The sequence below is a fragment of the Ipomoea triloba genome, chromosome 4, assembly GCF_003576645.1.
Source record: "Ipomoea triloba cultivar NCNSP0323 chromosome 4, ASM357664v1".
Taxonomy (NCBI): Eukaryota; Viridiplantae; Streptophyta; class Magnoliopsida; order Solanales; family Convolvulaceae; genus Ipomoea; species Ipomoea triloba.
Genome location: NC_044919.1, coordinates 3,096,836 through 3,111,821, shown reverse-complemented (window position 1 = coordinate 3,111,821; position 14,986 = coordinate 3,096,836). Strand labels below are relative to the sequence as shown.

General features: G+C 35.4%; 2 protein-coding genes, 1 long non-coding RNA gene and 1 other non-coding gene across 5 annotated transcripts; all 4 read right to left on the bottom strand.

Annotated features, from left to right (window-relative positions):
* Positions 1–226: 226 nt before the first annotated feature.
* On the bottom strand, positions 227–342 carry LOC116018019. The gene has a single exon (XR_004098054.1). It is a non-coding gene; the product is annotated as a small nucleolar RNA SNORD14 (small nucleolar RNA).
* Positions 343–4,721: 4,379 nt separating this feature from the next.
* Positions 4,722–7,256, bottom strand: LOC116016962 (probable cytokinin riboside 5'-monophosphate phosphoribohydrolase LOGL10). The gene is made up of 7 exons (XM_031257446.1): positions 6,296–7,256; positions 6,089–6,186; positions 5,962–5,992; positions 5,769–5,868; positions 5,579–5,649; positions 5,158–5,301; positions 4,722–5,006 (listed from the first exon to the last, which is right to left on the bottom strand). The coding sequence occupies exons 1-7, from the start codon at positions 6,437–6,439 to the stop codon at positions 4,881–4,883; spliced, it is 714 nt and encodes a 237-aa protein (XP_031113306.1). The 5' UTR covers positions 6,440–7,256; the 3' UTR covers positions 4,722–4,880.
* A 216-nt stretch (positions 7,257–7,472) lies between these two features.
* On the bottom strand, positions 7,473–7,936 carry LOC116016963. Its single transcript, XR_004097824.1, has 2 exons — positions 7,747–7,936; positions 7,473–7,538 (listed from the first exon to the last, which is right to left on the bottom strand). It is a non-coding gene; the product is annotated as an uncharacterized LOC116016963 (long non-coding RNA).
* Positions 7,937–8,175: 239 nt separating this feature from the next.
* Positions 8,176–12,874, bottom strand: LOC116017447 (polygalacturonase QRT2-like). 2 transcript variants are annotated; one of them, XM_031258033.1, is made up of 9 exons: positions 12,449–12,873; positions 12,140–12,268; positions 11,625–11,792; positions 11,272–11,289; positions 10,955–11,162; positions 10,441–10,522; positions 10,248–10,359; positions 8,726–8,863; positions 8,176–8,519 (listed from the first exon to the last, which is right to left on the bottom strand). In XM_031258033.1, exons 1-9 carry the CDS (start codon positions 12,713–12,715, stop codon positions 8,298–8,300), a joined length of 1,344 nt encoding a protein of 447 aa, XP_031113893.1. In that variant the 5' UTR covers positions 12,716–12,873; the 3' UTR covers positions 8,176–8,297. The 2 variants fall into 2 exon arrangements, with proteins under 2 accessions (XP_031113893.1, XP_031113894.1); XM_031258034.1 differs by lacking the exon at positions 11,272–11,289 and having other exon boundaries at positions 12,449–12,874.
* Between the last annotated feature and the right edge of the window lie 2,112 nt (positions 12,875–14,986).

The window sequence follows — 14,986 nt, the reverse complement described above, 5'->3', positions numbered from 1 at the left end:
CTTAGGCGGCCACTGCGAATGTTTTGAGAAACAAGCCTTTAAATATATCATCAGAGACGAATGTTTTGAGAAACAAGCCTTTGGATTTATCATCACTGACTTTACCCATAAAACCAAAAAAAAATAAAAATTCAGCGTTTGAAAAATTTCAAAACCCAAAAATAATCCCCAAAAAATACAAATAAACTTAAAATCCTCAACAAAAAGAAACAACAAGAGATTTCAGTGTCTCAGACATCCAAGGAAAGCAGCATCGGCTCTCAAGCCCGGCGAAAGGCGAAAGCCTTAGGCGGCCACTGCGAATGTTTTGAGAAACAAGCCTTAAATATATCATCAGAGACCAAAATCATTCAAAACAAAAATGAACAAACAACAAAGGAATGCTAAATGAAATTCAGATCTGGCGACTATTGGAACCCTAATGAAGTCATAAATGAATTGAAGAAAGAAGGAGTGATTAAATAGGGATTCGATGGGGGCAGAAGGGGTAGGGTTTTAGGGTTTTTTGCTCCTCCGATTTTCTACGGCGGCGGAGTCGGGTGGATGATGGGAAAATATAGATGAACCGAACCGTTTAGATGGATGATGAGGGAAACAATTCGGGTTTGGCGCTGAACCGATTTTTATTCCCGCTCTATTATTATAGCGGAGTAAAAAAAAAAAGGCCCAGTTTTGACTGAGCCCATTATAAATACCCAATTGATTGGGCCAACTCACTGCTGGAAATCTCATATTTTTCGTCCAACATTTTTTGAACGAAAAACGTAATATATAAATATGAGTTTTATCAATTTTGGTGCACAACTTTAAATTTTTTCAATTTTAGTGTCTAACTTTGTTATTTTTATTAATTTTCATCCTTTCGGTCAAATTGACGATGAAATGTTGCCAGGTTTTATATTTTAAGGGTAGAATCATCATCTCAAGGAAGCATCTCCAATATCTAAACAAAATCACTGTAAATCATATTTATAGGTGTTTGATCGGTGCAAATAATTGGGAATACAAACAAAAACTAGACAAAGATCTATGAGATTTATAGCATCATCGATTGACAAACCCTTCTTTTCTCTTAATATGATTTTTTCTTTTATTTAGATATTGAATATCTTTCTTTTGGATAATGATTTTGCCCTTAAAATATAAAATCCGGCAACATTTTGTTGTCAATTTGACAGGAATGACCAAAACTGATAAAAATAACAAAGTTATGCACCAATATTTTGAAAATTTTAAAGTTGCGCACCAAAATTGATAAAACTCAAAAGTCGTGGGACCAAGAGTGATATTAATTCAAAATCATTGTCGAAAATTTTGTCCAACAACGATTTTTGGTCGGAAATAGCGTCCAATTAACAAAAATTGGACGAAAATTCTAGAGAGAAACTCACCATTCTTAAAACGTGGGAATTTCCGTCCGACTACATCCAACGTTTGATGGAAAACTCACATATTATATTTTGTGATTTTCCTTCCAATTGTTTGGAAGGAAATTCCGACCAACAATTGGACAAAAATATCGAGTACTGTTTAGTTCACGAAATATACTAAAAATGTACGTCTAAAATACGGCTCCATTTTGTAAACTGGTTTGAGAGTAACTAATTGGTCGTTGTAATGTTCCGTTCAACACAATTACAGAAGGACAAATTCATCTATAAACTGGTTTGATATAAGCAAGACTTACTCTCAATTTAGCTTGAGAATTTGAACGAGCTGTCAAACAATGCATTGTCCATCATATAATACAAGACGATATAAGTATGCCATTATTAAAATCAAACGCCTTTCTCTGCTACTCAACTCTGACTTCCACTGCCGGCCTCTGGCCGGAGCTCTAATGGAGCTTTGAGCCGGCGGTTTTGGTTACCTTTTATGTTTGTTCTCGCTCTTCTTCCGCCTCGACCACCGTCGTAACTCCGTCCGCCTCCGACCACCGCCACAGATCTTCTTCTTCCGTTTTCTTTCCCTTTGAATAAAATAATAGTAGGTATGTATTGGGGTTTGTGTTAGTAGTTTTGAACTCCCAACCCTACTTTGACTTTACCCACTTTATTTTCTCTATTATTGTGTTTTTCTCTCGTTAGTTTCACGAGCATTTTTACTCTCGTTACTTTCACGAGCTTTTCATTTTTTCATTAGCATAAATCGTTTAGTTTGGTTTTGACAAGTGTTGATCTTATCCTGGGCGAGCAAAAACGAATGATGACGAAGACCCAGATCTTTGATGAAGCTTTAAGTTCCCTGAAGGAACATAGCTTCATAGTTATGAAACAGTCTGCGATTCAAGTTTTCTATAGCATAGTTAGAAAAGTTGTTTCTATGTCTGACTATAAGGAATGGTTTACCATTTCATTGATCATTGATGTAAACGTTTTATGTTATAATTAATGTAATAGTTATGTTTACCTTCAAAAAAGTATGCCATTATTACATTTTAGGTAACTTGCTTGTTTTATCCCGGAAAAAAAAAATGTTCCAAGCTAAAAGAACAGAGAAGTGAAATAGTAGCGTCGGTTGGTAGGTAATGCAAATTGGGATATCTCAACAAGGGGACGAGAAGGGGTGCGACGTCCGTGCAATCAGAGTTTGGGTGGTGGGGGAGACGGTGACGGTGACGGAAGAGGGAATGTGAATTGAAATTAGGGGTCCATTTGGAAGGCAACGTGAAGATGAAGCCAAACTACCAATGAATTGTCCCCTCCGTTGAATAACGATAAACGCAACAGCCACGCAACCGTGCGTACAAATTTCAAATTCCGGCCCTCTTATGGATAAGAAATAGTAGGATTACGATTCATACCATTTAACAATTTTTATTGATACAACAAATTGACGGGTCTCGGGTATATGTGAATCAATAAGTTTGCATAAATTATGCGTGGATTAATGCTATAATGTATTATAAATATTTCTGTCCAACTACCATATAGTGTAATGACATACAGGTTATCATTCTAAATGAGTGATCATAAGTTTGAATAATGAAACCCAACAAACTTCCTAAAAATGTGATGGGGTCGTGAGACTAAGTCAAGTCTCACCACCTGGGCAGGTACAACTAGAGGCTCGGAGGCCGGCTCGGGGGCCTTTGCGTCCTGCTCGAGATATTCATGGCTCGTGAGACTAAGTCAAGTCCCACCACCTGGACATATATGACTAGCGGTCCGGAGGCCAGAGTTGGTTTCAGAGGCCGTCCCGGGGCCTTTGCGTCCTGCTCGAGATATTCCTCTCTTAGCCTCTCGGTTATGGGCTCATGGATCCCGGGTCTACATTCTTAGGTCATTTACAATATCTCCACAAATTTACAATAATTTTTTTTTCTTAAATAATATTATGGCTAACTAATTGTTGATTGGAGTTGATACAATTTTTAGTCATCTAAGGAAATTACCACTTATGGTCTTTAACTTGGATAAGATAGTAGAGTCACTAGTAGGAGCGGCCTACATGCTGTTGGTGTAGCTCCAACAAACGAGTTGTTACGTTTGACTCTAAATGGGAGAAGCCTATACTTTCAAGTAATGAATGCGGCATGTGAGTTTTCCCATCATCCAAAAAAAAAATGGAACTATAATCATTCAACTTAGAAAGGAAAAATTGCATCTTTGGTCCCTAAGCTTTAAGCAAGTTCCGACTCAGTCCATGAGTTATGGTCGTATCCGAGTTTAATCCCTCAGTTATGAACGAAGTGGCGCATTTGGTCCATGGCCGTTAAAACTAACGGAAAAATTAAAAAATAGTTAAAATTTGAAGGGTAAAATAGGAAATTCACATTTTATTATCCTTCTTATATCAAAATCACTTTTATAACATTATTTTTCACTTCTTAGCCTCTTATTTTCAATATTTTTCAATTCTAAAAGCATTTCAATAACTTTAGTATGACTTGTTAGGAGTCTAGCTCTTGTATAACAAACTTAAGACCTAGTACAAACAAAGAAACACTTGATCATTGTTTTTAAGAATCTGAAAACACTATCCTAATGATTTTTGGTTTCCTTTACTAAGCAACAAAGGTATCAAACTAGAACTTATGAGATACAAAATAATTTCAAGTTTCTCAGGTTGCTTTTATGAGAATTTCACCAAAAGAATAACTTGAGATTTTTAGTATGTAAAAAATATTTTGTATGCAATAGTTTAGTCAATTGTCATTTTTTGAAGTTACAAAAGTTTTTAAAATTTTTATAATTGATTCTTAGGTTCCTCTTTCATTACTCTGGTTTTAACAAAACAGAGTTTTGTATCTCAAAAGTTCTAGTTTGATTACCTTTGTTGCTTAGTAAAGAAAATCGAAAATTATTAGGATAGTGTTTTCAGATGCCTAAACACAATGATCAAGTGTTTCTTTGTTTGTACTAGGTTTTAAGTTTGTTATACGAGAGTCAGGCTACTAACAAGTCATACTAAAATTATTGAAATGCTTTTAGAATCGAAAAATATTGAAAATAAGAGGCTAAGAAGTGAAAAATAATGTTATAAAAGTGATTTTGATATAAGAATAAGAATAAAATGTGAATTTCCTATTTTACCCCTCAAATTTTAATTATTTTTTAATTTTTCCGTTAGTTTTAACGGCCAGGGACCAAATGCGCCACTTTGTTCATAACTGAGGGACTAAACTCGGATACGGTCATAACTCAGGGACTGAGTCGGAACTTGGTTAAAGCTCAGGGACCAAAGATGCAATTTTCCCACTTAGAAATGCTAATAAGGGATGATGAGGGAGTGAAGTTTTCACACATGTGTTTGTATATCAACCAACAGTAGAGAGACAAGGACTGGCTAGGCTATCCAGTCCCTTTCATTCTGATTAAAATGGAACAACTACAACAACAACAAAAAAAACACAACATAATTATAAGCAACAACCATAATCATATAGGCTGATCTTGATCATCATCTAAGATACCATGGTTTTCCCCACTTGAAGTAGACTCTAATAATTGGTCCACTTCCCAGCTTTGTCTGGTTGCAACTCTGTCGTGACCCGGCGCATACTCCTGCAATGTACAACCAAACCAAGCGCCAACAAAATTATTCCCCACTTCTCTACTTGCTCTCTGGTTTGTCATCTCTCCAATAATTTTGCAACCAATTCAACTAGCCTCCTTATGCTATATGATAATAATGTCGGTTTTTAATGTAAAATACCTCCATTTTCGTGATTAAGTCCTTGGCTGTGTCGCCTAAGACCACTATGTTTCTTGCTGAATCGTTGATGAAGCCTTCCTCCACTCCCTTGTCGAACAATGCAAGCAGCCCATCATAGTAGCCATCGACGTTTAACAGCCCAACCTGTTCATACATTTTAAAAAAAGGGATAGATATAGGAAATTAAATGGTTTTAGATATTGGCACCCGGTTGCACTCCCGTATGGAAGGGGGTGGGTTAGAGCCTCAGTGGAGGCAAATAGGCAATATTGACTCTTTGTGCTTCAGTAGGTTGAGAAAGTAGTTATGAACAGATACCGCATTGTAACAGAGTCAGTAGTACTAAAAAAAAAAAGGTTTTAGATAAAGGGTTGTAGAGTTGTTGAGTTGTGGTGGTGTGAGAACGAGAAGGAAAACGTACGGGCTTTTCATGGATTCCCAATTGAGACCAGGTTATCACTTCGAGCAATTCCTCCATGGTCCCATAACCACCTAAAGAAATTCATGGCCATTAAACATTGCGTTTAATTAGAGAGTGGATAGCGACTTTTGAAGGGAAGACAAAAAGTTTCGTTCTTTTCATTCCTTCTGTTGTTTAATGGGAAGTTTACCAGGAAGTGCGATGAAAGCATCAGCGTTTCTCTCCATTTCTGACTTTCTCTGGTGCATGTCTGTCACTACTTTTAGATCTCCCACGGTTTCTCCAGATATCTGTAGATGTTTTACATCAGAAGCAACCGGTTAGTTTGATGTCAAGGGCGAAATATTATTGAAGTTCTTTGATAAGAATGGATGGAATAGTACCTCATGCGGCAAGAGGGCCTTAGGGATTACTCTAGTTAAAACGACGAAAAAAGGAAAAATTGAATTCGTGAAGTTTCATAAAGAAATTTCAATTAGAAAGGGAGAAAAATATAGCGATGAAGCATACCCTAGAACATGACACCCTCCATCAAAGACGGTTTTAGAGACTAAACCCATCAAGCCAACGCTTCCTCCACCGTAAACCAGGTCAATCTTTCGTTCAACCTGTGATTGGAAACGCATCACTCATCAGAATGCATGGAAAGACAGAAGGATGAAAGTAAAGGAAAGTGGAAACCGGAAAGCCCAGTCACGTGCTTCCCGGAAATATTACCAGTTCTTTACCAAGCTGAAGAGTTGCATCACTGAACGACGATCTATAACCAGTCCTACTACCACAGAAAACACAAATTCTCTTAAACCTTCGTTTCTTTTCATCGCTGTTAGATGCCTGATCATCTCCCGGTTCTCCCCCCATTCTTCAAGCAAAGAATTTTTTTTTTCTTTCTATTTTTGCTTATTTGTATTGGGGGTGGATAAAGAATGGTGGGGGAAACAAGAACAAGAGAGATGTGAAGGCTGTGTACTTTAAACGAACAAAAGCCAAACTACTTTTTGATGCTATATACTCATTTGTCATGGACAATCTATATTGTCTGGTTAAACATGTAGCTTCTAGTGTTAGTAAAAGGCCCAGCATGGATCAACAAATCTACAGCCCATCTCTCACAAGCACACACTATTTACCTCCTTCGGGAGCAAATCATCCGCAGTAGCACTCTAACCAGACACCTTAGAAGGGATTAGTATAACGCAATGATACAAACTGTCTAATAAACTATACAATGTTATCAAGAAATGGTCCCATGTCCCTCTCATACATGACAAGATGTGAAATTTCTAATATTTCTGGGAAAAAAAAAATGGAATACTGGGAATTGGGAAATGTAAAAGAAAAGCCCATAACCAACACTTAACTTTCCTTTACTCCCCATCCACATATTCATTCATCATTAACACACCCCACCACCAAAGAAAAAGCAAAAATTCATTCTTGGTGCTATAAGCTCCACAACATTGATTGTACCTTGCCTGCACACTCCCCCACACAAAATGAAGTTATCCCATTGAAAGGGAGGCATGATATGAATACAACCCAATTTTAACCATAAGAAAAACTCAGTTGTCATAGTCACATCCAATCTCAGCTCAGGCTCAGCCTAAGCCTAACCCCAATTCACATCTCACTCGATTCAAACTATACTCAACAACTTCAAGCATGGGGCAACCCAACAAAGTTAGTAACCACAAGATTACGAGTTCAACTCTCCGTAAAATGACCTATTAGGTTTTCTTGGTTCGAGACGGTCAATTATGAACAACATAGACTGATTTACTTACTTGTGGTCGTCTGGAGTTTACCCGAGTGCACACATTTAGTAGTAGCTGGTAGTTTTCCTCGGCACCCAAAAAAACAACTTCAAGCATGGCACCCAATAAATTCATTTTCATTTTCAGACTTGAGCCCACTGAGGAGAACTTCAACTGAGTTCTTACAGCCATTCCCTAGAGCTCCCCTACAGTAAAGATCACATTTTTACCAACTTAGACAGCCCAATTTTGCAGCAGAATGTAGCATACATCAGAGAATAGAGTTCAATCTTTTGCGGGTGGAAAAAAAAAATAAAAAATCTTGAAGGTGTTTATCTAGATTGAAGAAACAAACAATCATATCATACGAGGTAAACAAAAAGTGTAAACAATGGTAATAACAAGCAATTATACCTTCTCTCATGCCATCCGACAAAAAAGCAGCGAGCAAAACAGTATGGACCCCATTTTCGAAGGACATTTAGGCTCATGATAAACGCTTAAAGATTTTTGTCCATCAAATTCTGCTTCCCCTTGACCTTCCTTAATCATTGGTTTCTCTTTCTTTTAATCCGCCAAGAAGAAATAATTTCGTGAAATTAAGCATACTGAAGTCTGAAAATCTGAAATAAGTCGGGCGTTTTACCCCACGTTTTGGGCCTTTAATCTCTCGGATTCTCTAGCCCAATATGGTACTATGGCCCCATTTTGTTAGAGTTATTATACCATAAACCAGGGTCCAGTCGGTCCACCTCGTGGATCCTGACCGTAAACTATGTATTTTTAGTATTGTAAACTTCTATAATATAAAACAGTTGTAAAAGGGAATTTGTGAATACAAAATTACTTAAAGACAAACATTTTTTTTCTATGGGAAATAATCTATAATCAATTACATATACTAGGCATTTGAAGTACATGTATAAATGTGTGTTATGTGCAAAGAATTGGAATATTGTGAAGTCTTAACCACCACAGCTAGGGAAAACATGCCCTATATTTGCATACTTAACATTTGAACATTCTGCTTTAACAACTCCTTTATCTTCACCTATTAAGTTCACATTTTCCAGCAAAATCCCTTTGCATGGAACCGTTTTGCTGCACTCAAACCTTATGGCCAACTCCCTTGCACTTGTTCCTCTAATGTTTCTATATACCACGTTGCTCACTCCCACCGCTTCCACCTGTCGAACGCGAAATAAAAACATCACGTGAAACTTTGTATATATAAAGACATTGGTCGTACGTCTTTAATGGTGCGACCAGTTTTAATCCTCAATTATAAAAATGATATGATGTTGATGGCCAATAACGCCAAATAAAAACATCACGTGAAACTTTGAATGTTTTCAAAGACATGCGTGTTAATTCTACTTTTGATCTTTCTTACCTTCTCGGGACATGGCAGAACGTTGCCATAATTGTCTTTAGGATTATCGCAGTAGAACTGGTCTATAATTATGGGATTTGTTACGTTATGCATTACAATGTTGTCGAACAAGATGTTCCTTGCATATCCATTTCCTCCCTTTACAAACAAAAAAAGGAAGAAAAAAAAAACATTAAAATTTGCAATTGAGACATTTTGCAAGTTACCAACAAGTTGAAACACTACAACAAGGGTTGCGGAAAGCTCAATGCTTTCTGTGACCCCAACATACGCGACTCTTTTATAAAGGTAGTGGAAGGTTTTATATTAGTGAAACTAGTAAAATTGATGTGACATCATATGTGTAATAAGTAACATATCTCTAAGAACCCATATTCCCATAACTTGTTCCTCGTTATTAATATTCTAATAATATTTATTGTATTAATGAATAAAAGTAAAGTACAAATTAACTTCATCTCATTAGGGTGGCATTGAAGCTATGCATGTGAATAATTAATTCTAAGGATGTTTTCTTCGATAGATGTTGTAAAATGTTGTGAACCACCTTGCACGACACTCAATGGGTTGTACTGAGAAAAAACACAATTTGGCTGGATCGATATGTCCACTTTCTTCCTTCAATTAATTCCCACGTTTTAATGTATTTTTCATAATTTATTTATATTTTCTAACTACTCGCAAATTAGTTAATTGATTCAACCACAAATTAAATTAATTAAACTATTCATGTAGATTTATAAAAATTTATGTGTGAAGACATGGTATGCATTTAATACGACATTTAATATTTAAAGTTAAAAAATTAATATTAAATTCTTAATTTAAACTACTAAACTTAAATATTAATCTAGTACTTAAATCTTTAACAACTCTTCCTAACTTCATCAATACTACAAATAAATAAATAAATAAATAAATCGGGGCGAGGCACGGTAGGAAGGGTATCTCCATTCCCTGAATTTTGGCCCCAGTCCCCGTTCTTATGGGAGAGGGGATTGGGGAGAAATTGTCATCCATATTAACAAAAATAACCTATTATAGGATCAAATAAGAACATGATCCTCTTGTAAAAGGTGATGATTGATCAGTTGATCTCAACCGTCTATCATGATTTATCAATGGGTGATATTTATAATTATTGAAAACTTTCAAGTTTTCAATATTTATAAAAAGAACTCCACATCTTCCTCTTATTTTTCAGGCTTCTAGCAACCCTCAAGAGTTAATATACCTAGATATATGAATCAGACTAGTTCTCACTTTTTACATGGAACATGTTCTCATCTGAACCCTTATACACACACACATGGTATATAGTAAAAAAATTTATAACATTGTGGGTTACAATGATGTGTGCTTTGTAAAATTATATCTCGTGCTTTGCAAGTTATACTTTCTCCTTATGTATCTCTGACAATGTACAAAATACAATTTTACAAAACATACCACATTATAACTTATAATATTATAAAATTTGTTTGGTTGTTTGTATCACTATAGATGCAGAGTTTATTCTGACCTGCCAAGTTTTTATTCTGACTCCATTAGTAGTTCCTTTGAACACCACTGTGTCCACAATGATATTTGTAACGTGTTCCTCTAAATCATAATTTTTCCCTAAGCTTCCTATACTGCAAAATAACATTAAAAAAATTGTCTTCATAATTAATTTAATTTGTAGAAAAAAAAATTAATAAGTCAAGAATTTTCACCTGATCCCATGTCCTGGTCCGCATACAATGCGTGATACTCTAACATTCTTTGATTCGTTCACTATTGAAATACAATCATCACCTAATAAAATCAACTTCAACGGGTTAAAAATACTTATAGTAATCAAATTTTGCATATAACTTCATTGGTTGGATCGGATAACATAATCTAGTTATAATTTACTCCATATATTTTAAAAAATGGAGAAATACTTTTATCTTGGAAATTTAAAATGTCGTGTGCTTTAATTTGCCATGTTATGCCTTTTTTTTTAACCGCAGATACATTGGCGGGAAAGTACAACTTCCAAAGCACACAATATTGTAACCTAAGCATTCCATGGCGTTTAGAAGATCTAATGGTGGTACCGAGTACGGTGCATTTAATGTTAGTTCTATCATTGGTATCTCTTTTATTCACGTTAAGAGAAGGGAATATGCATAAGGATACTTTCTAATCAATTAACCAATAAAGCTTAAAATAAGAAGTTAGGACATTTTTATTTGTATTTACCTGTTGCAATCACGGAATTAGTTATCTCGACATCTGTAGTATGTGATATGTGAATTCCATCGGTATTGGGGCTGTCCCCGGGAGCTTGTATAACAATATTTGAAGCCCTAATGCTCTCACTTTCTAAAAAAACAAGGTGCATTTTTGGCGAATTTTTGAACAATAAGTCCTTTACACTTATATTTGTCCCATTTTGAAATGTGACTGCCTGAAAAAAAATAAATTAAAACATATATATTTGGTTAGCCATTTTCAATCTAGATGGTTGGAATCCAATTATTATCAATTAACTTTTAAAATGAGAAAAAAAAACTTACAAATGGTCTATCGCAAATCTGCAAAACAAATTCAATTGGTCAATACAATGACTTTTAGTCAAGATAATTATATAGAACACTAAACTCTTACACCTTTTACTTAGAAGGGTCACTGGGTGGAGAATATACAAGGGCATACATGCATATTCAATTCCCGGCCCCGAATCATATTCCCCACCTTGATATCCACCTTAATAGCCCCTGTCTTCAAATTTCGGGATATATTTTTTCCACCCCATGTGGGTAGAATGATTTCTCGCTTTGACAAATTTTCATTAAGGACAATGAAATTTCTATTCTCAATATTATTTATATTTAATAAAAAAAGAAAAAGTTAAGAACGATTAACCAACCTCACTTTTTTGGACCTTGCAAGATTCTTTCCACCACTGTTGGCCATTACCATCTATGACTCCTCCACCATCAACCATGAAATTTTTCAAGTCACTAAACTTGAGCCAACGGTGTCTGTCATTCTTGTAGTCATTTTTATTCCCATAAGCTTTAATCGTTCCATATAGCTAAAGACGATGTCAATCAAAATCCAAAAAATAAAGAAGATATAATCAAATCAGCACGCATACATGCACATATATATGCATGATTAATAAAAAATTCATAAAAACTTAACTACTATACGACCTAACTTTATTAGTTTATTCAATATGCGAACAAAAATATACAAAGATTTGAAAATCTAAACTATTAAAATTTCCACTAACATGTAATTACCAAAACTATCAGAATCGTCACTTCATGAAAAAAATGACCAAAACCACTACCTCGTAAACCATTCAATGATGCTCATATAAATAATTTAAGAGGTTGAAATTACTAGTTTAGGTATAACTCGATAACCTTAACTCACCCTAAGTTTGAGATTTGGATAACATGGGCCACTAAAGTGTGTTGGACTGAGCATATACGTCCTCCTATTAGGGATCACAAGCATGGATCCTCGTGAGTTACAAAACTTGTTCCAAGCTCTCAAAAACGCCTGGAAAAAAAAAAAAGCCAACAAGAAAATATTAGAACTAACTAGCATTATATATATATATATATATATATATATATATATATATATTGGACAACAGAAATATCAATCACTACTCAAAACTATGTACTTTCTGTGACTGCGAGTTTTTCTAATCACTCAAAACACCATCAACATATATACCTCGGAATCATCTGTGGTTCCATCACCCTTGGCGCCAAAATCATCTACACTCAACACTTTCTGATGAGGCTGTTTCCTGCCTTTCAAATGATTATGATGTCTGTGACCACCTTTGTGGTGTTTCCGGTGGTGGCAGCGGTGGCGGTGGTGGTGGCGGCGGCGGTGGCACGAAGTCTCAGTCTGGAGGAGGCTGCCGCCGTCGCATGAGGCAGAAAATAACGACAGGGCCAAGAATATGACCAGTACGAGGTTTCTTGTCGGAGGCATTTTAATACTAATAAGCTCTATAATAGTTAGAAAGAGAGACACATACAATATGTATAACCAACCAAATTTGTGACTGGGAATTGAAGGGTTTGTCTAAATATGGTGATGACAATAATTTGAGGATTTATATATGTATTTATAGTGCAAGATTCGAGAAGTTAATTGCTTCAAGTCAAAAAAGGAGAGAAGGGTTTCTAGAGAAGCAAAAAGTAGTGACAATTCCATAGACGACGACCTCGTAGACCAGTGGCATAAGATTCATTAGGTTCAATTCTCATTTTCGTCACTGTACCAGAAATTATATTCAGGGTTCAAGATAAGTAAAGAACGAGGTCGGGTAATCATCCTAATGAAAAAAGGATGAGGTAATTTGAGTAAAAATGGGTTTGATGATTTGGTATCTGTGATCTCATCAAGTGTCAATTAAATCTGGGAATTGAAGAAAGACATCATTGTCAAAACGGTTTGTTAATTACTTTTGCCAGTGATAGTTTACCTACAGAAATTGATGTAATATTGTAATGGTGTGTGACCAAACAGTGATTCAGCAGAATGCAATGCCTTGTTAAATATGTATACTATATATGATGTCTGTATAGTATGACTCACTTGCTTTTCCAACGATACAACGTTAACTTGTGTAGTCCAATGAAAGCCTAGTGCTGGTTATGGGTGCAATATAATATATACACACACATATTTATCAACTTATTATTAATTTTTAGAGTAGCAGAGAGCCTGGTCATGATGCCGCCCTCCTGAGAGAGTTTCGAAAAAATTGATATATTAACTATAAGAGAGAGGGTCATGATTTGTAACCATTAAAGATGTGCCTTTATTTAATTCTTAAACTGATAGTTGGCCTAATTAATTAAGGTAGGGATTTGATGACTTAAAATAACTTAAAATATAACCCTTAACAAATCTATAATCCAAACCAAATATGTAATTAATAATTTAATATTATTACATTCCCTAAATCTCCCATTTCCTTTTGTAATCTTATTAGTTAAGGTAATCTCACCTTTCATGAACAAAATCTAAAATATAAATTAAACAAAGTAATATTATATTTTCAAATCCAAACCGAACATATACCGTAATCTTATGTTCCCAAAATTCACATTACATTTCAATAAATAATTTTATTAACTAAAAGGTAATCTCACCTTTCATGAACCAATTCAATCGCCCACTTAAGCTGATAGTTGGGATGTATATGCGATGCTGAAAAACACCTCCCCACGTCGCCTATGCGGGCATATTATTTTTTGACCTACTCCCAACAACACTTGAATCGTAGTCCCTTTCTCTCGGGTGACGGGGAGATTCAAATACAGATCGACAATGACTTTGTGAATGGAATTGGCTTTAACTCCTAGTTGATTGATACGTTTCAATTCGTCTGAATACAAAATTTAAACTGATAGTTAAACCCTACCTTCAAATTTAAATTTTTATATATGATGTTGAAGGTAGTCAAGAATTTTAATTTGCGCAGTCTTCAACCACACTTGGTCCAACAAACCCCTCCTCGATCTATCCACTCCATCCCCAATTAACCTAACAAACAAAAAAGAGTCAACCGAAAAAAGTTCATAGGTGGGCACACAAACCACATGACCGGTTAGGAAGAGAGCCATTAAGTAGAAAATTGGGTGACCAAGTTGGGGAAGTTAGCAGCGTTTTAGGTTGCTTTTGACCCACCCAGTTGATGATGATGAGTTTTGCAAGAAAAAGGTTAAGGTAAGGTAAGGTGGGTTTTTAATTTGACTTGCCGTGGTGTATGTATTTGGGCATAAATCATAAACGACGAACGTAACGTACGTCGCTGGTTTCTAGGGATGGTTTTGGAGCATTGTTGGTTTAACTTTTTATTGAGGGGTTTTGGTTTTCCTTGTTTGTTTCTATCTTCATTGTGGAATTGAAGCAAAATTGCCCAAACACTTCATTCACTGTTACATCATTTCCCTTTTACACCATACCTACCTAACAATTAATGGGTATGCAATCATGCAATGTGTTGTTTGTTCTAGGAATCGGAATCAAATAATTAGTAATTAGAGTAGTTTTAGTAAATGTAATCTATCCTATGTTTAGTATTGATCGACAATTAATCATAAAATTAAGTTGATAGCCGTGACTATCGTGTCATATAGGAGATTGTTTGAAAATATAGATATGATAATTAATGTAAATAGATTTGTTAACGAGTTGATACGATAACGACACAAATATGATTTTTAAATGAGTTAAAGGGATGACATTATA

Coding starts and splice junctions, on each gene's coding strand:
- LOC116016962 (XM_031257446.1), bottom strand. CDS start 6,439: ATGGGGGGAGAACCGGGAGATGATCAGGCATCTAACAGCGATGAAAAG. Junction 6,187..6,295: donor TTCAGCTTGGTAAAGAACTG/GTAATATTTCCG, acceptor TTCCAATCACAG/GTTGAACGAAAGATTGACCT. Junction 5,993..6,088: donor GGAGGGTGTCATGTTCTAGG/GTATGCTTCATC, acceptor CGTTTTAACTAG/AGTAATCCCTAAGGCCCTCT.
- LOC116017447 (XM_031258033.1), bottom strand. CDS start 12,715: ATGCCTCCGACAAGAAACCTCGTACTGGTCATATTCTTGGCCCTGTCG. Junction 12,269..12,448: donor GAACCACAGATGATTCCGAG/GTATATATGTTG, acceptor TTTTTTTTCCAG/GCGTTTTTGAGAGCTTGGAA. Junction 11,793..12,139: donor ATCCAAATCTCAAACTTAGG/GTGAGTTAAGGT, acceptor CATCGTCTTTAG/CTATATGGAACGATTAAAGC.